Below are 25444 nucleotides of genomic sequence, written 5' to 3' on the forward strand. Positions count from 1 at the left end.
TGTATATACTGTACACTGTATACAATGTTCGCCACAGTAAAGTTTGCCAGCTGAGTGGCACTGTGATATAGCTGGGTAGGGGCAGTGAAATACTTTGCAATATTAAAACATTTTCTGTTATTTATAAATGTTACATAAGCTATTTAAAGCACAAAATAATTGCATAATTTAAAATGATTTAATGAAAATTTGTGCAACACTGAAAAAAAAAGTAATATCGGTTAATTTTAAGTTAATATTGGCATAGATTTTAGCTAGGTGTTCAGTAAAATCCGCAAACTAGGTCCTGGGAAGGCTAAACAAACTAATACTATTACTTTGTGTTTAGTCTGTGTTATGTATCTACTATTTCACATGATACAGTGGCATTATATACCCATACTTAAGTAGCCAGCAAATACAAATAAACAACTGTACACCACAGTCAGACACACAATGCAAGGAGTTTTCTTATAGGAATATAAATTTAGTACAAACCTCAGCATAATGCACAGATTTTATTGACCTCTATTAGACACAGTGGCTACACATAACAGATTCTGGAAACAAACACAACACACAACGGTTCCTACCTTTCTAGATACCTCTCTGACAAGCCAAGCATGTTGTGATACATTTGTCCTGCAATGTGTAAACTAACAGGCTGCAGGCACAGGGCAGGATAACAGAGCTGTGGGCGGGACAATGTGGCTAATTAATCTGCCAGCCAATGGGTGGGTGTGTTGATTGTGCAAGGGACAACAAGGACTATTGTGTCCCAAGGCCCATAATGCTATAGGGACAGCTGCCACATGTGCTGGCCGGCTGGGTTTACATTGTCTAACTACACTAATGACTCTTCTGAAACAGATGTCTGCAGATGGCACAAGCAATCACAGGAACTCAAATGACCATCAGCACAGAGGGGACACAGCAGTATTTACAAGCAGGGGCTAATACAGCACTAAATGGGGAAGGGGAGGCTCTAATGGTTTCCTGTGTGCATTCATTTGCATATCCGAAGATGTCACAGAATGAAATCTATTAACATATGCAGATCCGTTCCCCAGAGAGGCCGAAAAGCAAATGCTGCAAAACAGTTGTTTTAGGCAGTTTGCAGCAGTTTTAGTTTTTTGTTTAATTTCATTGTCATGGAAGATTATTTTAACACATTATTGTCCTTCCTGAAATATTTTTGAGAATATGATAAAGGATCATTTTAAAATGTAGATATTTATTTATTTTATTTTTCTCACATATTTATTTGTCAAGGAACCTGTGTGTTAAAGGGAAATGAAACTATCAATGCTTAGATAGAACAGCAATTGTAATAATATTTCCAGTTTACTCTTGGTATCCTTTGTTGACGATTATACCTAGGTAGGCAGGAGTGATCACATGTCTAGCATTTGTATAGGGTTTGCTACAATGTATAAAATCACTACAGACATTGCTGCAATAGAGTGCTCCTGAGCTCCTATCAGACTACCTAGGTATAACCTTCAACAAAGGACACCAAGGGAATGAAGCAAATAGCTCTACCAGGACTGTGACTTTACTCTGCCTAATGTTTGTTTCAGAGCTGTATTTATTCTTAAAGGGATATGAAACCGCTCAGACAGAGGATACAATCTAAAAAAAATACCAATTTACTTCTATTATCAAACGTGCTTTGTTCCCGTGATAATTTGTATTGAAGAGATACCTAGGTAGCATCTGGTGCACTACATGGGAGGAAATAGTGCTGCCCTCTAGTGCTCCAGATGTGCACGCTCCTGAGCTTACCGCGCTGTTTTTCAACAAAAGATAACAATAGAACAAAGAAAAAATAATAGAAGTAAATTAGAAAGTTGCTTAAAATTACACTTACTGAATTATGAAAGAAAAACATTCGGGTTTCATGTCTACAATGAATACAAAGAAAGTGTGAAGTTAGAAATAAACTGAGGTGACAAATATTAATGGTAATTCAGACGATATTGCACTTTTTATTCTGTGACACTGAATGCAGTTTGTATCACGGCCGTTTGTGCCATTAGCGTTTTAGACAGTTTAATGTGATAAAAACCGCATTATATGATCTATAAATGTAATCTTATTGCAGATTTTGGATCACACAGAAAGACACTTGCGCAATCTGGTCATTTTTACAGGGTGATTTTGCTGATCCATATGGTGATATGGAGAAGAGACTTCAACTAATGTGTCACACTGCCTCAGTTTTGCATTTAGTGCTAAAAACATGCAAGCTCTAAACCCCAGGAATCTGGTGATTATTTACTGGCAACAATGTTCCCTATTCCTGCAACATATTTTACAAGTGGAAAATATCACAAAAAAATAAAATAAAAAATATTAAAATGAGAGAAATAAAATCCCAGTCAGTCTATAAATATTTGTACTTCCCCATGATGAGGAGAAGAGCTATGCATCAAATTAGACCATATGCTGAAATCTGGTTTGTGTTACTGTTTCAAAAAACTAGTCAAAGGTTTACAAATCAAAATACAACATATTGTTTGTTTTTCCCTATACATAAGAAAGCATTTCAGAATGATATATATTTAGTGCATTTTCCTGGCTTGAAAAAACAACAAAAAACAAACAATTTTTACATATCAGGCATGCAGAGGGGCAAGTCTCTTTCCCATACATAACAGGGTTTACATATCAGGCATACAGAGGGGCAAGTCTCTTTCCCATACATAACAGGGTTTACATATCAGGCATACAGAGGGGCAAGTCTCTTTCCCATACATAACAGGGTTTACATATCAGGCATACAGAGGGGCAAGTCTCTTTCACCTACATAACAGGATTTACATATCAGGCATACAGAGGGGCAAGTCTCTTTCCCTACATAACAGGATTTACATATCAGGCATGCAGAGGGGCAAGTCTCTTTTCACCTACATAACAGGATTTACATATCAGGCATACAGAGGGGCAAGTCTCTTTCCCTACATAACAGGATTTACATATCAGGCATACAGAGGGGCAAGTCTCTTCCCCCCTACATAACAGGATTTACATATCAGGCATACAGAGGGGCAAGTCTCTTTCCCATACATAACAGGGTTTACATATCAGGCATACAGAGGGGCAAGTCTCTTCCCCCTACTTAACAGGATTTACATATCAGGCATACAGAGGGGCAAGTCTCTTCCCCCTACTTAACAGGATTTACATATCAGGCATACAGAGGGGCAAGTCTCTTCCCCCTACTTAACAGGATTTACATATCAGGCATACAGAGGGGCAAGTCTCTTCCCCCTACTTAACAGGATTTACATATCAGGCATGCAGAGGGGCAAGTCTCTTTCCCATACATAACAGGATTTACATATCAGGCATGCAGAGGGGCAAGTCTCTTTTCCCTACATAACAGGGTTTACATATCAGGCATGCAGAGGGGCAAGTCTCTTCCCCCTACATAACAGGGTTTACATATCAGGCATGCAGAGGGGCAAGTCTCTTCCCCCCTACATATCAGGCATGCAGAGGGGCAAGTCTCTTCCCCCTACATAACAGGGTTTACATATCAGGCATGCAGAGGGGCAAGTCTCTTCCCCCCTACATAACAGGATTTACATATCAGGCATACAGAGGGGCAAGTCTCCTCCCCCCTACATAACAGGATTTACATATCAGGCATGCAGAGGGGCAAGTCTCTTCCCCCCTACATAACAGGATTTACATATCAGGCATACAGAGGGGCAAGTCTCTTCCCCCTACATAACAGGATTTACATATCAGGCATGCAGAGGGGCAAGTCTCTTTTCACCTACATAACAGGATTTACATATCAGGCATGCAGAGGGGCAAGTCTCTTCCCCCCTACATAACAGGGTTTACATATCAGGCATGCAGAGGGGCAAGTCTCTTTCCCTATATAACAGGGTTTACATATCAGGCATGCAGAGGGGCAAGTCTCTTCCCCCCTACATAACAGGATTTACATATCAGGCATGCAGAGGGGCAAGTCTCTTTTCACCTACATAACAGGATTTACATATCAGGCATGCAGAGGGGCAAGTCTCTTTTCACCTACATAACAGGATTTACATATCAGGCATACAGAGGGGCAAGTCTCTTTTCACCTACATAACAGGATTTACATATCAGGCATACAGAGGGGCAAGTCTCTTTCCCCTACATAACAGGGTTTACATATCAGGCATGCAGAGGGGCAAGTCTCTTTCCCATACATAACAGGATTTACATATCAGGCATGCAGAGGGGCAAGTCTCTTTCCCCCTACATAACAGGGTTTACATATCAGGCATGCAGAGGGGCAAGTCTCTTTCCCATACATAACAGGATTTACATATCAGGCATACAGAGGGGCAAGTCTCTTTTCACCTACATAACAGGATTTACATATCAGGCATGCAGAGGGGCAAGTCTCTTTTCACCTACATAACAGGATTTACATATCAGGCATGCAGAGGGGCAAGTCTCTTTTCACCTACATAACAGGATTTACATATCAGGCATACAGAGGGGCAAGTCTCTTTTCACCTACATAACAGGATTTACATATCAGGCATACAGAGGGGCAAGTCTCTTTTCACCTACATAACAGGATTTACATATCAGGCATACAGAGGGGCAAGTCTCTTTCTCCTACATAACAGGATTTACATATCAGGCATGCAGAGGGGCAAGTCTCTTTCCCCCTACATAACAGGGTTTACATATCAGGCATGCAGAGGGGCAAGTCTCTTTCCCATACATAACAGGATTTACATATCAGGCATACAGAGGGGCAAGTCTCTTTCTCCTACATAACAGGATTTACATATCAGGCATGCAGAGGGGCAAGTCTCTTTTCACCTACATAACAGGATTTACATATCAGGCATGCAGAGGGGCAAGTCTCTTTTCACCTACATAACAGGATTTACATATCAGGCATACAGAGGGGCAAGTCTCTTTCCCCCTACATAACAGGATTTACATATCAGGCATGCAGAGGGGCAAGTCTCTTTTCACCTACATAACAGGATTTACATATCAGGCATGCAGAGGGGCAAGTCTCTTTTCCCTACATAACAGGATTTACATATCAGGCATACAGAGGGGCAAGTCTCTTTTCACCTACATAACAGGATTTACATATCAGGCATACAGAGGGGCAAGTCTCTTTTCACCTACATAACAGGATTTACATATCAGGCATGCAGAGGGGCAAGTCTCTTTTCCCTACATAACAGGATTTACATATCAGGCATACAGAGGGGCAAGTCTCTTTTCACCTACATAACAGGATTTACATATCAGGCATACAGAGGGGCAAGTCTCTTTCCCATACATAACAGGGTTTACATATCAGGCATACAGAGGGGCAAGTCTCTTTCACCTACATAACAGGATTTACATATCAGGCATACAGAGGGGCAAGTCTCTTTCCCTACATAACAGGATTTACATATCAGGCATGCAGAGGGGCAAGTCTCTTTTCACCTACATAACAGGATTTACATATCAGGCATACAGAGGGGCAAGTCTCTTTCCCTACATAACAGGATTTACATATCAGGCATACAGAGGGGCAAGTCTCTTCCCCCCTACATAACAGGATTTACATATCAGGCATACAGAGGGGCAAGTCTCTTTCCCATACATAACAGGGTTTACATATCAGGCATACAGAGGGGCAAGTCTCTTCCCCCTACTTAACAGGATTTACATATCAGGCATACAGAGGGGCAAGTCTCTTCCCCCTACTTAACAGGATTTACATATCAGGCATACAGAGGGGCAAGTCTCTTCCCCCTACTTAACAGGATTTACATATCAGGCATACAGAGGGGCAAGTCTCTTCCCCCTACTTAACAGGATTTACATATCAGGCATGCAGAGGGGCAAGTCTCTTTCCCATACATAACAGGATTTACATATCAGGCATGCAGAGGGGCAAGTCTCTTCCCCCTACATAACAGGGTTTACATATCAGGCATGCAGAGGGGCAAGTCTCTTCCCCCCTACATATCAGGCATGCAGAGGGGCAAGTCTCTTCCCCCTACATAACAGGGTTTACATATCAGGCATGCAGAGGGGCAAGTCTCTTCCCCCCTACATAACAGGATTTACATATCAGGCATACAGAGGGGCAAGTCTCCTCCCCCCTACATAACAGGATTTACATATCAGGCATGCAGAGGGGCAAGTCTCTTCCCCCCTACATAACAGGATTTACATATCAGGCATACAGAGGGGCAAGTCTCTTCCCCCTACATAACAGGATTTACATATCAGGCATGCAGAGGGGCAAGTCTCTTCCCCCCTACATAACAGGATTTACATATCAGGCATGCAGAGGGGCAAGTCTCTTCCCCCCTACATAACAGGGTTTACATATCAGGCATGCAGAGGGGCAAGTCTCTTTCCCTATATAACAGGGTTTACATATCAGGCATGCAGAGGGGCAAGTCTCTTCCCCCCTACATAACAGGATTTACATATCAGGCATGCAGAGGGGCAAGTCTCTTTTCACCTACATAACAGGATTTACATATCAGGCATGCAGAGGGGCAAGTCTCTTTTCACCTACATAACAGGATTTACATATCAGGCATACAGAGGGGCAAGTCTCTTTTCACCTACATAACAGGATTTACATATCAGGCATACAGAGGGGCAAGTCTCTTTCCCCTACATAACAGGGTTTACATATCAGGCATGCAGAGGGGCAAGTCTCTTTCCCATACATAAAAGGATTTACATATCAGGCATGCAGAGGGGCAAGTCTCTTTCCCCCTACATAACAGGGTTTACATATCAGGCATGCAGAGGGGCAAGTCTCTTTCCCATACATAACAGGATTTACATATCAGGCATACAGAGGGGCAAGTCTCTTTTCACCTACATAACAGGATTTACATATCAGGCATGCAGAGGGGCAAGTCTCTTTTCACCTACATAACAGGATTTACATATCAGGCATGCAGAGGGGCAAGTCTCTTTTCACCTACATAACAGGATTTACATATCAGGCATACAGAGGGGCAAGTCTCTTTTCACCTACATAACAGGATTTACATATCAGGCATACAGAGGGGCAAGTCTCTTTTCACCTACATAACAGGATTTACATATCAGGCATACAGAGGGGCAAGTCTCTTTCTCCTACATAACAGGATTTACATATCAGGCATGCAGAGGGGCAAGTCTCTTTCCCCCTACATAACAGGATTTACATATCAGGCATGCAGAGGGGCAAGTCTCTTTCCCCCTACATAACAGGGTTTACATATCAGGCATGCAGAGGGGCAAGTCTCTTTCCCATACATAACAGGATTTACATATCAGGCATACAGAGGGGCAAGTCTCTTTCTCCTACATAACAGGATTTACATATCAGGCATGCAGAGGGGAAGTCTCTTTTCACCTACATAACAGGATTTACATATCAGGCATGCAGAGGGGCAAGTCTCTTCCCCCCTACATAACAGGATTTACATATCAGGCATGCAGAGGGGCAAGTCTCTTCCCCCTACATAACAGGGTTTACATATCAGGCATGCAGAGGGGCAAGTCTCTTCCCCCCTACATAACAGGATTTACATATCAGGCATACAGAGGGGCAAGTCTCCTCCCCCCTACATAACAGGATTTACATATCAGGCATGCAGAGGGGCAAGTCTCTTCCCCCCTACATAACAGGATTTACATATCAGGCATACAGAGGGGCAAGTCTCTTCCCCCTACATAACAGGATTTACATATCAGGCATGCAGAGGGGCAAGTCTCTTCCCCCCTACATAACAGGATTTACATATCAGGCATGCAGAGGGGCAAGTCTCTTCCCCCCTACATAACAGGGTTTACATATCAGGCATGCAGAGGGGCAAGTCTCTTTCCCTATATAACAGGGTTTACATATCAGGCATGCAGAGGGGCAAGTCTCTTCCCCCCTACATAACAGGATTTACATATCAGGCATGCAGAGGGGCAAGTCTCTTTTCACCTACATAACAGGATTTACATATCAGGCATGCAGAGGGGCAAGTCTCTTTTCACCTACATAACAGGATTTACATATCAGGCATACAGAGGGGCAAGTCTCTTTTCACCTACATAACAGGATTTACATATCAGGCATACAGAGGGGCAAGTCTCTTTCCCCTACATAACAGGGTTTACATATCAGGCATGCAGAGGGGCAAGTCTCTTTCCCATACATAAAAGGATTTACATATCAGGCATGCAGAGGGGCAAGTCTTTTTCCCCCTACATAACAGGGTTTACATATCAGGCATGCAGAGGGGCAAGTCTCTTTCCCATACATAACAGGATTTACATATCAGGCATACAGAGGGGCAAGTCTCTTTTCACCTACATAACAGGATTTACATATCAGGCATGCAGAGGGGCAAGTCTCTTTCCCATACATAACAGGATTTACATATCAGGCATGCAGAGGGGCAAGTCTCTTTTCCCCTACATAACAGGGTTTACATATCAGGCATACAGAGGGGCAAGTCTCTTTCCCCCTACATAACAGGATTTACATATCAGGCATGCAGAGGGGCAAGTCTCTTTCCCATACATAACAGGGTTTACATATCAGGCATACAGAGGGGCAAGTCTCTTTCCCATACATAACAGGGTTTACATATCAGGCATACAGAGGGGCAAGTCTCTTTCCCATACATAACAGGGTTTACATATCAGGCATACAGAGGGGCAAGTCTCTTTCACCTACATAACAGGATTTACATATCAGGCATACAGAGGGGCAAGTCTCTTTCCCTACATAACAGGATTTACATATCAGGCATGCAGAGGGGCAAGTCTCTTTTCACCTACATAACAGGATTTACATATCAGGCATACAGAGGGGCAAGTCTCTTTCCCTACATAACAGGATTTACATATCAGGCATACAGAGGGGCAAGTCTCTTCCCCCCTACATAACAGGATTTACATATCAGGCATACAGAGGGGCAAGTCTCTTTCCCATACATAACAGGGTTTACATATCAGGCATACAGAGGGGCAAGTCTCTTCCCCCTACTTAACAGGATTTACATATCAGGCATACAGAGGGGCAAGTCTCTTCCCCCTACTTAACAGGATTTACATATCAGGCATACAGAGGGGCAAGTCTCTTCCCCCTACTTAACAGGATTTACATATCAGGCATACAGAGGGGCAAGTCTCTTCCCCCTACTTAACAGGATTTACATATCAGGCATGCAGAGGGGCAAGTCTCTTTCCCATACATAACAGGATTTACATATCAGGCATGCAGAGGGGCAAGTCTCTTTTCCCTACATAACAGGGTTTACATATCAGGCATGCAGAGGGGCAAGTCTCTTCCCCCTACATAACAGGGTTTACATATCAGGCATGCAGAGGGGCAAGTCTCTTCCCACCTACATATCAGGCATGCAGAGGGGCAAGTCTCTTCCCCCTACATAACAGGGTTTACATATCAGGCATGCAGAGGGGCAAGTCTCTTCCCCCCTACATAACAGGATTTACATATCAGGCATACAGAGGGGCAAGTCTCCTCCCCCCTACATAACAGGATTTACATATCAGGCATGCAGAGGGGCAAGTCTCTTCCCCCCTACATAACAGGATTTACATATCAGGCATACAGAGGGGCAAGTCTCTTCCCCCTACATAACAGGATTTACATATCAGGCATGCAGAGGGGCAAGTCTCTTCCCCCCTACATAACAGGATTTACATATCAGGCATGCAGAGGGGCAAGTCTCTTCCCCCCTACATAACAGGGTTTACATATCAGGCATGCAGAGGGGCAAGTCTCTTTCCCTATATAACAGGGTTTACATATCAGGCATGCAGAGGGGCAAGTCTCTTCCCCCCTACATAACAGGATTTACATATCAGGCATGCAGAGGGGCAAGTCTCTTTTCACCTACATAACAGGATTTACATATCAGGCATGCAGAGGGGCAAGTCTCTTTTCACCTACATAACAGGATTTACATATCAGGCATACAGAGGGGCAAGTCTCTTTTCACCTACATAACAGGATTTACATATCAGGCATACAGAGGGGCAAGTCTCTTTCCCCTACATAACAGGGTTTACATATCAGGCATGCAGAGGGGCAAGTCTCTTTCCCATACATAACAGGATTTACATATCAGGCATGCAGAGGGGCAAGTCTCTTTCCCCCTACATAACAGGGTTTACATATCAGGCATGCAGAGGGGCAAGTCTCTTTCCCATACATAACAGGATTTACATATCAGGCATACAGAGGGGCAAGTCTCTTTTCACCTACATAACAGGATTTACATATCAGGCATGCAGAGGGGCAAGTCTCTTTTCACCTACATAACAGGATTTACATATCAGGCATGCAGAGGGGCAAGTCTCTTTTCACCTACATAACAGGATTTACATATCAGGCATACAGAGGGGCAAGTCTCTTTTCACCTACATAACAGGATTTACATATCAGGCATACAGAGGGGCAAGTCTCTTTTCACCTACATAACAGGATTTACATATCAGGCATACAGAGGGGCAAGTCTCTTTCTCCTACATAACAGGATTTACATATCAGGCATGCAGAGGGGCAAGTCTCTTTCCCCCTACATAACAGGGTTTACATATCAGGCATGCAGAGGGGCAAGTCTCTTTCCCATACATAACAGGATTTACATATCAGGCATACAGAGGGGCAAGTCTCTTTCTCCTACATAACAGGATTTACATATCAGGCATGCAGAGGGGCAAGTCTCTTTTCACCTACATAACAGGATTTACATATCAGGCATGCAGAGGGGCAAGTCTCTTTTCACCTACATAACAGGATTTACATATCAGGCATACAGAGGGGCAAGTCTCTTTCCCCCTACATAACAGGATTTACATATCAGGCATGCAGAGGGGCAAGTCTCTTTTCACCTACATAACAGGATTTACATATCAGGCATGCAGAGGGGCAAGTCTCTTTTCCCTACATAACAGGATTTACATATCAGGCATACAGAGGGGCAAGTCTCTTTTCACCTACATAACAGGATTTACATATCAGGCATACAGAGGGGCAAGTCTCTTTTCACCTACATAACAGGATTTACATATCAGGCATGCAGAGGGGCAAGTCTCTTTTCCCTACATAACAGGATTTACATATCAGGCATACAGAGGGGCAAGTCTCTTTTCACCTACATAACAGGATTTACATATCAGGCATACAGAGGGGCAAGTCTCTTTCCCATACATAACAGGGTTTACATATCAGGCATACAGAGGGGCAAGTCTCTTTCACCTACATAACAGGATTTACATATCAGGCATACAGAGGGGCAAGTCTCTTTCCCTACATAACAGGATTTACATATCAGGCATGCAGAGGGGCAAGTCTCTTTTCACCTACATAACAGGATTTACATATCAGGCATACAGAGGGGCAAGTCTCTTTCCCTACATAACAGGATTTACATATCAGGCATACAGAGGGGCAAGTCTCTTCCCCCCTACATAACAGGATTTACATATCAGGCATACAGAGGGGCAAGTCTCTTTCCCATACATAACAGGGTTTACATATCAGGCATACAGAGGGGCAAGTCTCTTCCCCCTACTTAACAGGATTTACATATCAGGCATACAGAGGGGCAAGTCTCTTCCCCCTACTTAACAGGATTTACATATCAGGCATACAGAGGGGCAAGTCTCTTCCCCCTACTTAACAGGATTTACATATCAGGCATACAGAGGGGCAAGTCTCTTCCCCCTACATAACAGGATTTACATATCAGGCATGCAGAGGGGCAAGTCTCTTTCCCATACATAACAGGATTTACATATCAGGCATGCAGAGGGGCAAGTCTCTTTTCCCTACATAACAGGGTTTACATATCAGGCATGCAGAGGGGCAAGTCTCTTCCCCCTACATAACAGGGTTTACATATCAGGCATGCAGAGGGGCAAGTCTCTTCCCCCCTACATATCAGGCATGCAGAGGGGCAAGTCTCTTCCCCCTACATAACAGGGTTTACATATCAGGCATGCAGAGGGGCAAGTCTCTTCCCCCCTACATAACAGGATTTACATATCAGGCATACAGAGGGGCAAGTCTCCTCCCCCCTACATAACAGGATTTACATATCAGGCATGCAGAGGGGCAAGTCTCTTCCCCCCTACATAACAGGATTTACATATCAGGCATACAGAGGGGCAAGTCTCTTCCCCCTACATAACAGGATTTACATATCAGGCATGCAGAGGGGCAAGTCTCTTCCCCCCTACATAACAGGATTTACATATCAGGCATGCAGAGGGGCAAGTCTCTTCCCCCCTACATAACAGGGTTTACATATCAGGCATGCAGAGGGGCAAGTCTCTTTCCCTATATAACAGGGTTTACATATCAGGCATGCAGAGGGGCAAGTCTCTTCCCCCCTACATAACAGGATTTACATATCAGGCATGCAGAGGGGCAAGTCTCTTTTCACCTACATAACAGGATTTACATATCAGGCATGCAGAGGGGCAAGTCTCTTTTCACCTACATAACAGGATTTACATATCAGGCATACAGAGGGGCAAGTCTCTTTTCACCTACATAACAGGATTTACATATCAGGCATGCAGAGGGGCAAGTCTCTTTCCCCTACATAACAGGGTTTACATATCAGGCATGCAGAGGGGCAAGTCTCTTTCCCATACATAAAAGGATTTACATATCAGGCATGCAGAGGGGCAAGTCTCTTTCCCCCTACATAACAGGGTTTACATATCAGGCATGCAGAGGGGCAAGTCTCTTTCCCATACATAACAGGATTTACATATCAGGCATACAGAGGGGCAAGTCTCTTTTCACCTACATAACAGGATTTACATATCAGGCATGCAGAGGGGCAAGTCTCTTTTCACCTACATAACAGGATTTACATATCAGGCATGCAGAGGGGCAAGTCTCTTAACACCTACATAACAGGATTTACATATCAGGCATACAGAGGGGCAAGTCTCTTTTCACCTACATAACAGGATTTACATATCAGGCATACAGAGGGGCAAGTCTCTTTTCACCTACATAACAGGATTTACATATCAGGCATACAGAGGGGCAAGTCTCTTTCTCCTACATAACAGGATTTACATATCAGGCATGCAGAGGGGCAAGTCTCTTTCCCCCTACATAACAGGATTTACATATCAGGCATGCAGAGGGGCAAGTCTCTTTCCCCCTACATAACAGGGTTTACATATCAGGCATGCAGAGGGGCAAGTCTCTTTCCCATACATAACAGGATTTACATATCAGGCATACAGAGGGGCAAGTCTCTTTCTCCTACATAACAGGATTTACATATCAGGCATGCAGAGGGGCAAGTCTCTTTTCACCTACATAACAGGATTTACATATCAGGCATGCAGAGGGGCAAGTCTCTTCCCCCCTACATAACAGGATTTACATATCAGGCATGCAGAGGGGCAAGTCTCTTCCCCCTACATAACAGGGTTTACATATCAGGCATGCAGAGGGGCAAGTCTCTTCCCCCCTACATAACAGGATTTACATATCAGGCATACAGAGGGGCAAGTCTCCTCCCCCCTACATAACAGGATTTACATATCAGGCATGCAGAGGGGCAAGTCTCTTCCCCCCTACATAACAGGATTTACATATCAGGCATACAGAGGGGCAAGTCTCTTCCCCCTACATAACAGGATTTACATATCAGGCATGCAGAGGGGCAAGTCTCTTCCCCCCTACATAACAGGATTTACATATCAGGCATGCAGAGGGGCAAGTCTCTTCCCCCCTACATAACAGGGTTTACATATCAGGCATGCAGAGGGGCAAGTCTCTTTCCCTATATAACAGGGTTTACATATCAGGCATGCAGAGGGGCAAGTCTCTTCCCCCCTACATAACAGGATTTACATATCAGGCATGCAGAGGGGCAAGTCTCTTTTCACCTACATAACAGGATTTACATATCAGGCATGCAGAGGGGCAAGTCTCTTTTCACCTACATAACAGGATTTACATATCAGGCATACAGAGGGGCAAGTCTCTTTTCACCTACATAACAGGATTTACATATCAGGCATACAGAGGGGCAAGTCTCTTTCCCCTACATAACAGGGTTTACATATCAGGCATGCAGAGGGGCAAGTCTCTTTCCCATACATAAAAGGATTTACATATCAGGCATGCAGAGGGGCAAGTCTCTTTCCCCCTACATAACAGGGTTTACATATCAGGCATGCAGAGGGGCAAGTCTCTTTCCCATACATAACAGGATTTACATATCAGGCATACAGAGGGGCAAGTCTCTTTTCACCTACATAACAGGATTTACATATCAGGCATACAGAGGGGCAAGTCTCTTTTCACCTACATAACAGGATTTACATATCAGGCATGCAGAGGGGCAAGTCTCTTTTCACCTACATAACAGGATTTACATATCAGGCATACAGAGGGGCAAGTCTCTTTTCACCTACATAACAGGATTTACATATCAGGCATACAGAGGGGCAAGTCTCTTTTCACCTACATAACAGGATTTACATATCAGGCATACAGAGGGGCAAGTCTCTTTCTCCTACATAACAGGATTTACATATCAGGCATGCAGAGGGGCAAGTCTCTTTCCCCCTACATAACAGGATTTACATATCAGGCATGCAGAGGGGCAAGTCTCTTTCCCCCTACATAACAGGGTTTACATATCAGGCATGCAGAGGGGCAAGTCTCTTTCCCATACATAACAGGATTTACATATCAGGCATACAGAGGGGCAAGTCTCTTTCTCCTACATAACAGGATTTACATATCAGGCATGCAGAGGGGCAAGTCTCTTTTCACCTACATAACAGGATTTACATATCAGGCATGCAGAGGGGCAAGTCTCTTTTCACCTACATAACAGGATTTACATATCAGGCATACAGAGGGGCAAGTCTCTTTCCCCCTACATAACAGGATTTACATATCAGGCATGCAGAGGGGCAAGTCTCTTTTCCCTACATAACAGGATTTACATATCAGGCATACAGAGGGGCAAGTCTCTTTTCACCTACATAACAGGATTTACATATCAGGCATGCAGAGGGGCAAGTCTCTTTTCCCTACATAACAGGATTTACATATCAGGCATACAGAGGGGCAAGTCTCTTTTCACCTACATAACAGGATTTACATATCAGGCATACAGAGGGGCAAGTCTCTTTTCACCTACATAACAGGATTTACATATCAGGCATACAGAGGGGCAAGTCTCTTTCTCCTACATAACAGGATTTACATATCAGGCATACAGAGGGGCAAGTCTCTTTTCACCTACATAACAGGATTTACATATCAGGCATGCAGAGGGGCAAGTCTCTTTTCACCTACATAACAGGATTTACATATCAGGCATGCAGAGGGGCAAGTCTCTTTTCACCTACATAACAGGATTTACATATCAGGCATACAGAGGGGCAAGTCTCTTTTCACCTACATAACAGGATTTACATATCAGGCATACAGAGGGGCAAGTCTCTTTTCACCTACATAACAGGATTTACATATCAGGCATACAGAGGGGCAAGTCTCTTTCTCCTACATAACAGGATTTACATATCAGGCATGCAGAGGGGCAAGTCTCTTTCCCCCTACATAACAGGATTTACATATCAGGCATGCAGAGGGGCAAGTCTCTTTCCCCCTACATAACAGGGTTTACATATCAGGCATGCAGAGGGGCAAGTCTCTTTCCCATACATAACAGGATTTACATATCAGGCATACAGAGGGGCAAGTCTCTTTCTCCTACATAACAGGATTTACATATCAGGCATGCAGAGGGGCAAGTCTCTTTTCACCTACATAACAGGATTTACATATCAGGCATGCAGAGGGGCAAGTCTCTTTTCACCTACATAACAGGATTTACATATCAGGCATACAGAGGGGCAAGTCTCTTTCCCCCTACATAACAGGATTTACATATCAGGCATGCAGAGGGGCAAGTCTCTTTTCCCTACATAACAGGATTTACATATCAGGCATACAGAGGGGCAAGTCTCTTTTCACCTACATAACAGGATTTACATATCAGGCATGCAGAGGGGCAAGTCTCTTTTCCCTACATAACAGGATTTACATATCAGGCATACAGAGGGGCAAGTCTCTTTTCACCTACATAACAGGATTTACATATCAGGCATACAGAGGGGCAAGTCTCTTTCCCCCTACATAACAGGATTTACATATCAGGCATGCAGAGGGGCAAGTCTCTTTTCACCTACATAACAGGATTTACATATCAGGCATACAGAGGGGCAAGTCTCTTTCTCCTACATAACAGGATTTACATATCAGGCATGCAGAGGGGCAAGTCTCTTTCCCCCTACATAACAGGGTTTACATATCAGGCATGCAGAGGGGCAAGTCTCTTTCCCATACATAACAGGATTTACATATCAGGCATACAGAGGGGCAAGTCTCTTTCTCCTACATAACAGGATTTACATATCAGGCATGCAGAGGGGCAAGTCTCTTTTCACCTACATAACAGGATTTACATATCAGGCATGCAGAGGGGCAAGTCTCTTTTCACCTACATAACAGGATTTACATATCAGGCATACAGAGGGGCAAGTCTCTTTCCCCCTACATAACAGGATTTACATATCAGGCATGCAGAGGGGCAAGTCTCTTTTCCCTACATAACAGGATTTACATATCAGGCATACAGAGGGGCAAGTCTCTTTTCACCTACATAACAGGATTTACATATCAGGCATGCAGAGGGGCAAGTCTCTTTCCCCCTACATAACAGGATTTACATATCAGGCATGCAGAGGGGCAAGTCTCTTTTCACCTGCATAACAGGATTTACATATCAGGCATGCAGAGGGGCAAGTCTCTTTTCACCTACATAACAGGATTTACATATCAGGCATGCAGAGGGGCAAGTCTCTTTCCCCCTACATAACAGGATTTACATATCAGGCATGCAGAGGGGCAAGTCTCTTTTCACCTACATAACAGGATTTACATATCAGGCATGCAGAGGGGCAAGTCTCTTTCCCCCTACATAACAGGGTTTACATATCAGGCATACAGAGGGGCAAGTCTCTTTTCCCTACATAACAGGATTTACATATCAGGCATGCAGAGGGGCAAGTCTCTTCACCTACATAACAGGATTTACATATCAGGCATGTAGAGGGGCAAGTCTCTTTTCACCTACATAACAGGATTTACATATCAGGCATGCAGAGGGGCAAGTCTCTTTCCCTACATAACAGGGTTTACATATCAGGCATGCAGAGGGGCAAGTCTCTTTCCCTACATAACAGGGTTTACATATCAGGCATACAGAGGGGCAAGTCTCTTTTCACCTACATAACAGGATTTACATATCAGGCATGCAGAGGGGCAAGTCTCTTTCCCCCTACATAACAGGATTTACATATCAGGCATACAGAGGGGCAAGTCTCTTTTCACCTACATAACAGGATTTACATATCAGGCATGCAGAGGGGCAAGTCTCTTTTCACCTACATAACAGGATTTCACCTACATAACAGGATTTACATACATAACAGGATTTACACCTACATAACAGGATTTACATATCAGGCATGCAGAGGGGCAAGTCTCTTTTCACCTACATAACAGGATTTACATATCAGGCATACAGAGGGGCAAGTCTCTTTCCCCCTACATAACAGGATTTACATATCAGGCATGCAGAGGGGCAAGTCTCTTTCCCCCTACATAACAGGATTTACATATCAGGCATACAGAGGGGCAAGTCTCTTTCACCTACATAACAGGATTTACATATCAGGCATGCAGAGGGGCAAGTCTCTTTTCCCCTACATAACAGGGTTTACATATCAGGCATACAGAGGGGCAAGTCTCTTTTCCCCTACATAACAGGATTTACATATCAGGCATGCAGAGGGGCAAGTCTCTTTTCCCCTACATAACAGGATTTACATATCAGGCATACAGAGGGGCAAGTCTCTTTCCCCCTACATAACAGGATTTACATATCAGGCATACAGAGGGGCAAGTCTCTTTCCCCCTAAATAACAGGATTTACATATCAGGCATACAGAGGGGCAAGTCTCTTTCCCCCTAAATAACAGGATTTACATATCAGGCATGCAGAGGGGCAAGTCTCTTTTCACCTACATAACAGGATTTACATATCAGGCATGCAGAGGGGCAAGTCTCTTTCCCCCTACATAACAGGATTTACATATCAGGCATACAGAGGGGCAAGTCTCTTTCCCTACATAACAGGATTTACATATCAGGCATGCAGAGGGGCAAGTCTTTTTTTCCCTACATAACAGGATTTACATATCAGGCATACAGAGGGGCAAGTCTCTTTCACCTACATAACAGGATTTACATATCAGGCATGCAGAGGGGCAAGTCTCTTCCCCCTACATAACAGGATTTACATATCAGGCATACAGAGGGGCAAGTCTCTTTCACCTACATAACAGGATTTACATATCAGGCATGCAGAGGGGCAAGTCTCTTTCCCCCTACATAACAGGATTTACATATCAGGCATACAGAGGGGCAAGTCTCTTTCCCTACATAACAGGATTTACATATCAGGCATGCAGAGGGGAAGTCTCTTTTCCCTACATAACAGTATTTACATATCAGGCATACAGAGGGGCAAGTCTCTTTCACCTACATAACAGGATTTACATATCAGGCATGCAGAGGGGCAAGTCTCTTCCCCCTACATAACAGGATTTACATATCAGGCATACAGAGGGGCAAGTCTCTTTCACCTACATAACAGGATTTACATATCAGGCATACAGAGGGGCAAGTCTCTTTCCCCCTACATAACAGGATTTACATATCAGGCATGCAGAGGGGCAAGTCTCTTTTCCCCTACATAACAGGATTTACATATCAGGCATGCAGAGGGGCAAGTCTCTTTCCCCCTACATAACAGGATTTACATATCAGGCATGCAGAGGGGCAAGTCTCTTTCACCTACATAACAGGATTTACATATCAGGCATGCAGAGGGGCAAGTCTCTTTCCCCCTACATAACAGGGTTTACATATCAGGCATGCAGAGGGGCAAGTCTCTTTCACCTACATAACAGGATTTACATATCAGGCATACAGAGGGGCAAGTCTCTTTCACCTACATAACAGGGTTTACATATCAGGCATGCAGAGGGGCAAGTCTCTTTCCCCCTACATAACAGGATTTACATATCAGGCATGCAGAGGGGCAAGTCTCTTTTCACCTACATAACAGGATTTACATATCAGGCATACAGAGGGGCAAGTCTCTTTCCCCCTACATAACAGGATTTACATATCAGGCATGCAGAGGGGCAAGTCTCTTTCCCCCTACATAACAGGATTTACATATCAGGCATGCAGAGGGGCAAGTCTCTTTTCCCTACATAACAGGGTTTACATATCAGGCATGCAGAGGGGCAAGTCTCTTTTCACCTACATAACAGGATTTACATATCAGGCATACAGAGGGGCAAGTCTCTTTCCCCCTACATAACAGGATTTACATATCAGGCATGCAGAGGGGCAAGTCTCTTTCCCCCTACATAACAGGATTTACATATCAGGCATACAGAGGGGCAAGTCTCTTCCCCTACATAACAGGATTTACATATCAGGCATGCAGAGGGGCAAGTCTCTTTTCCTACATAACAGGATTTACATATCAGGCATGCAGAGGGGCAAGTCTCTTTTCCTACATAACAGGATTTACATATCAGGCATGCAGAGGGGCAAGTCTCTTTTCACCTACATAACAGGATTTACATATCAGGCATACAGAGGGGCAAGTCTCTTTTCACCTACATAACAGGATTTACATATCAGGCATACAGAGGGGCAAGTCTCTTTCCCCCTACATAACAGGATTTACATATCAGGCATACAGAGGGGCAAGTCTCTTTCACCTACATAACAGGATTTACATATCAGGCATACAGAGGGGCAAGTCTCTTTTCCCTACATAACAGGGTTTACATATCAGGCATGCAGAGGGGCAAGTCTCTTTCACCTACATAACAGGGTTTACATATCAGGCATGCAGAGGGGCAAGTCTCTTTTCACCTACATAACAGGGTTTACATATCAGGCATACAGAGGGGCAAGTCTCTTTCACCTACATAACAGGATTTACATATCAGGCATACAGAGGGGCAAGTCTCTTTCACCTACATAACAGGATTTACATATCAGGCATGCAGAGGGGCAAGTCTCTTTTCCCCTACATAACAGGATTTACATATCAGGCATGCAGAGGGGCAAGTCTCTTTCCCCCTACATAACAGGATTTACATATCAGGCATACAGAGGGGCAAGTCTCTTTTCCCTACATAACAGGGTTTACATATCAGGCATGCAGAGGGACAAGTCTCTTTTCACCTACATAACAGGGTTTACATATCAGGCATGCAGAGGGGCAAGTCTCTTTCCCCTACATAACAGGGTTTACATATCAGGCATGCAGAGGGGCAAGTCTCTTTTCCCCTACATAACAGGATTTACATATCAGGCATGCAGAGGGGCAACTCTCTTTCCCCCTACATAACAGGATTTACATATCAGGCATGCAGAGGGGCAAGTCTCTTTTCACCTACATAACAGGAGTCCCTATAAAAGGCACAGTAAATATTATTTGCAGCAAAGCTCCATTGTATTTACTTGCTCCAGCACTTCAAACGTGCTTGATAATAAGATTGTTTAATCAAAAGTAGCTGTGCAGCCAACAAACCACTGCTGCCATTTCCCTCCTTATTTGAGTGATGGGGCTTATTTTATTATTATTATCAGGTATTTGTAGAGCGCTAACAGGTTCCGCAGTGCTATGAACATAGGGGGTATATAAAAACGATTACAGGGATCAAATGGGGAGAGAGGGCCCTGCCGAGAGTTGCACTATTGTAGTCGGCTCTTATGAAGGTGAACTACAAACAGCTGGGCTCATAGGCTTACATGCTATGGGGTTTTAGGGTATAGCAGTGGAGATAGGAAGGTTAATGTAGGTTGTAAGCATCCCTGAATAGTAGAGTCTTCATTGAGCACTTGACGCTTTCAAAACTAGGGGAGAGTCTTGTGGAGCGAGGCAGAGAGTTCCATAAGATGGGAGACAGGCTGGAGAAATCTTGTAGACGGGAATGTGAGGAAATAACAAGAAAGGAGGAGAGGAGGAGAGTAGGAGGTCATGAGCGGAGCGAAGGGAGGGAGAGTATCTGGAGACAAGGTCTGAGATATAGGGGGGAGCAGTGCAGTTGAGGGCTTTGTATGTCAGAGTGAGAATGTTGTGTTTAATCCTAGAGGCAAGAGGTAGCCAGTGAAGGGATTGGCAGAGAGGTGCGGCAGATGAAGAGCGCCGTGTAATGAAGATGAGCCTGGCAGAGGCATTCATTATGGATTGTAAAGGAGCTAGGCGGCAGCTAGGGAGACCAAAGAGGATGGAGTTGCAGTAGTCGAGGCGGCAAAGGATGAGAGAGTGGATTAAATCGGGCATGTGAGTTTGGGGTAATGATGGAGTTGTAAACAGTTATATAGACATGGGGTGTGGAGATTTTGGAAGAAGGGGGGAAAATAAGGAGCTCACTTTTGGAGAGATTTAGCTTGAGGTAGTGAGAGGACATCCAGTAAGAGATGTGAGAGAGACAGTGACACGGGTTAGCAAGGAAGGAGGTAGTTCTGGTGCAGAGAGGTAGAATTGGGTGTCATCGGCATACAAATGATAGTGAATGAAACCCGTCGGACTTTATTAAGGAACCTAGTGAGGACGTGTAGATAGAGAAGGGGGCCGAGGACAGAGCCAGCCAATAGCCGCATAGCTGGCAGCGCTGATGACAGTGTGTGCGGAAAAAGCTGCTCAAACCTAAGCATCATAGGATTTTAAAAATTCCAATTGACTTCTATTATCAAATGTTTTGTTCTCTTGTTATCCTTTGTTGAAAAGCAGGAAAGAAAATTTAGGAGCGTGCACGTATCGGCAGCACTATATGGCAGCAGTTTTGCAAGAATGTTATACATTAGCAGGAGCAATATTCCTGTCATGTAGTGCTTCAGACCTGTGCACGCTACCTATCTAGATATCTCTTCAACAAAGAACATGAAACTAACTTTTATAATCCCACTAATCAAATCCTAGACACAGCCTTTGCCAGTACAGGATGGTGTCTCACTTGCTACTGATTACCTATTCCCCCATTTGCACAACCAGCACAGTTATATTAATATACTTTTTACCTCTGTGATTACCTTGTATCTAAGCCTCTGCAGACTGCTCCTTATCTCAGTTATATTAATATACTTTTTACCTCTGTGATTACCCTATAGCTAAGCCTCTGCAGACTGCCCCTTATCTCAGTTATGTTAATATACTTTTTACCTCTGTGATTACCTTGTATCTAAGCCTCTGCAGACTGCTCCTTATCTCAGTTATATTAATATACTTTTTACCTCTGTGATTACCTTGTATCTAAGCCTCTGCAGACTGCTCCTTATCTCAGTTATATTAATATACTTTTTACCTCTGTGATTACCCTATAGCTAAGCCTCTGCAGACTGCCCCTTATCTCAGTTATGTTAATATACTTTTTACCTCTGTGATTACCTTGTATCTAAGCCTCTGCAGACTGCCCCTTATCTCAGTTATATTAATATACTTTTTACCTCTGTGATTACCTTGTATCTAAGCCTCTGCAGACTGCTCCTTATCTCAGTTATACTAATATACTTTTTACCTCTGTGATTACCCTATAGCTAAGCCTCTGCAGACTGCCCCTTATCTCAGTTGTATTAATATACTTTTTACCTCTGTGATTACCCTATAGCTAAGCCTCTGCAGACTGCCCCTTATCTCAATTATGTTAATATACTTTTTACCTCTGTGATTACCCTGTATCTAAGCCTCTGCAGACTGCCCCTTATCTCAGTTATATTAATATACTTTTTACCTCTGTGATTACCCTATAGCTAAGCCTCTGCAGACTGCCCCTTATCTCAGTTATGTTAATATACTTTTTACCTCTGTGATTACCCTGTATCTAAGCCTCTGCAGACTGCCCCTTATCTCAGTTATATTAATATACTTTTTACCTCTGTGATTACCTTGTATCTAAGCCTCTGCAGACTGCACCCTTATCTCAGTTATATTAATATACTTTTTACCTCTGTGATTACCTTGTATCTAAGCCTCTGCAGACTGCCCCTTATCTCAGTTATATTAATATACTTTTTACCTCTGTGATTACCTTGTATCTAAGCCTCTGCAGACTGCACCCTTATCTCAGTTATATTAATATACTGTTTACCTCTGTGATTACCTTGTATCTAAGCCTCTGCAGACTGCTCCTTATCTCAGTTATATTATTATACTTTTTACCTCTGTGATTACCTTGTATCTAAACCTCTGCAGACTGCTCCTTATCTCAGTTATATTAATATACTTTTTACCTCTGTGATTACCCTATAGCTAAGCCTCTGCAGACTGCCCCTTATCTCAGTTATATTAATATACTTTTTACCTCTGTGATTACCGTGTATCTAATCCTCTGCAGACTGATCCTTATCTCAGTTATAGTAATATACTTTTTATCTCTGTGATTACCTTGTATCTAAGCCTCTGCAGACTGCTCCTTATCTCAGTTATATTAATATACTTTTTACCTCTGTGATTACCTTGTATCTAAGCCTCTGCAGACTGCTCCTTATCTCAGTTATATTAATATACTTTTTACCTCTGTGATTACCTTGTATCTAAGCCTCTGCAGACTGCCCCCTTATCTCAGTTATATTAATATACTTTTTACCTCTGTGATTACCCTATAGCTAAGCCTCTGCAGACTGCCCCTTATCTCAGTTATATTAATATACTTTTTACCTCTGTGATTACCTTGTATCTAAGCCTCTGCAGACTGCTCCTTATCTCAGTTATATTAATATACTTTTTACCTCTGTGATTACCCTATAGCTAAGCCTCTGCAGACTGCCCCCTTATCTCTGTTATATTAATATACTTTTTACCTCTGTGATTACCGTGTATCTAATCCTCTGCAGACTGATCCTTATCTCAGTTATAGTAATATACTTTTTATCTCTGTGATTACCTTGTATGTAAGCCTCTGCAGACTGCTCCTTATCTCAGTTATATTAATATACTTTTTACCTCTGTGATTACCCTATAGCTAAGCCTCTGCAGACTGCTCCTTATATCAGTTATATTAATATACTTTTTACATCTGTGATTACCTTGTATCTAAGCCTCTGCAGACTGCCCCTTATCTCAGTTATATTAATATACTTTTTACCTCTGTGATTACCTTGTATCTAAACCTCTGCAGACTGCTCCTTATCTCAGTTATATTAATATACTTTTTACCTCTGTGATTACCGTGTATCTAATCCTCTGCAGACTGATCCTTATCTCAGTTATAGTAATATACTTTTTACCTCTGTGATTAACTTGTATCTAAGCCTCTGCAGACTGCTCCTTATCTCAGTTATATTAATATACTTTTTACCTCTGTGATTACCTTGTATCTAAGCCTCTTCAGACTGCTCCTTATCTCAGTTATATTAATATACTTTTTACCTCTGTGATTACCTTGTATCTAAGCCTCTGCAGACTGCTCCTTATCTCAGTTATATTAATGTACTTTTTACCTCTGTGATTACCCTGTATCTAAGCCTCTGCAGACTGAAGGCTACCTATTTAGATATCTCTTCAACAAAGAACATGAAACTAACTTTCTCTAACATTGGTGTGTCCGGTCCACGGCGTCATCCATTACTTGTGGGAAATGTTCTCCCCCACAGGGAAAGGCAAGGAGAGCACACAGCAAGAGCTGTCCATATAGCTCCCCCTCTGGCTCCGCCCCCCAGTCATTCTCCTTGCCGCTCTGAACAAGTAGCATCTACCACAGGGATGGCGAGGAGTTTGTGGTGTGACTAGAAAGATTTACCATAAAATATGGAAAAAATATATCTGTTGGTGTGAATCCAAAGGATTCTCCTGGAGTAAGATTAAAATTCCAAAGATTCTCTCCTTTCTCCAAGAAGGTTTGGATAAAGGATTGTCAGCTAGTTCTCCAAAAGGACAGATTTCTGCATTATCCGTCTTGTTGCACAAACGACTGGCAGCTTTGCCAGATGTACAAGCTTTTATTCAGGCTTTGGTTAGAATCAAGCCTGTTTACAGACCCATGACTCCTCCTTGGAGTCTAAATTTAGTTCTTTCAGTTCTTCAAGGGGTTCCGTTTGAACCTTTACATTCCATAGATATTAAGTTACTATCTTGGAAAGTTCTGTTTTTGGTTGCTATTTCTTCTGCTAGAAGAGTTTCTGAATTATCTGCTTTGCAGTGTGATCCACCCTATCTGGTGTTCCATTCAGATAAGGTTGTTTTGCGTACTAAGCCTGGTTTTCTTCCAAAAGTTGTTTCCAACAAGAACATCAACCAGGAAATAGTTGTTC

At 43.2% G+C, this 25444-nt stretch overlaps 1 protein-coding gene across 6 annotated transcripts in view; it reads right to left on the reverse strand.

The window, feature by feature from the left end:
- RGS3 (regulator of G protein signaling 3) overlaps positions 1 to 25444 on the reverse strand; it is a 1044909-nt gene that overhangs the window by 16020 nt on the left and 1003445 nt on the right. The window contains exon 1 of one of the 6 annotated variants that reach the window (XM_053695846.1): positions 1850 to 2558. The exons of 4 other annotated variants lie outside the window; for them this stretch is intronic. In XM_053695846.1, coding sequence (XP_053551821.1) covers positions 1850 to 1881 — 32 coding nt within the window. In that variant the 5' untranslated portion in view covers positions 1882 to 2558. Of the gene's footprint in view, positions 1 to 572; positions 634 to 1849; positions 2559 to 25444 lie in introns of those variants that run through there. One more of the 6 variants, XM_053695845.1, reaches the window with a different exon arrangement.

Source organism: Bombina bombina, chromosome 12 (assembly GCF_027579735.1).
Source record: "Bombina bombina isolate aBomBom1 chromosome 12, aBomBom1.pri, whole genome shotgun sequence".
In the NCBI taxonomy this organism is placed as follows: Eukaryota; Metazoa; Chordata; class Amphibia; order Anura; family Bombinatoridae; genus Bombina; species Bombina bombina.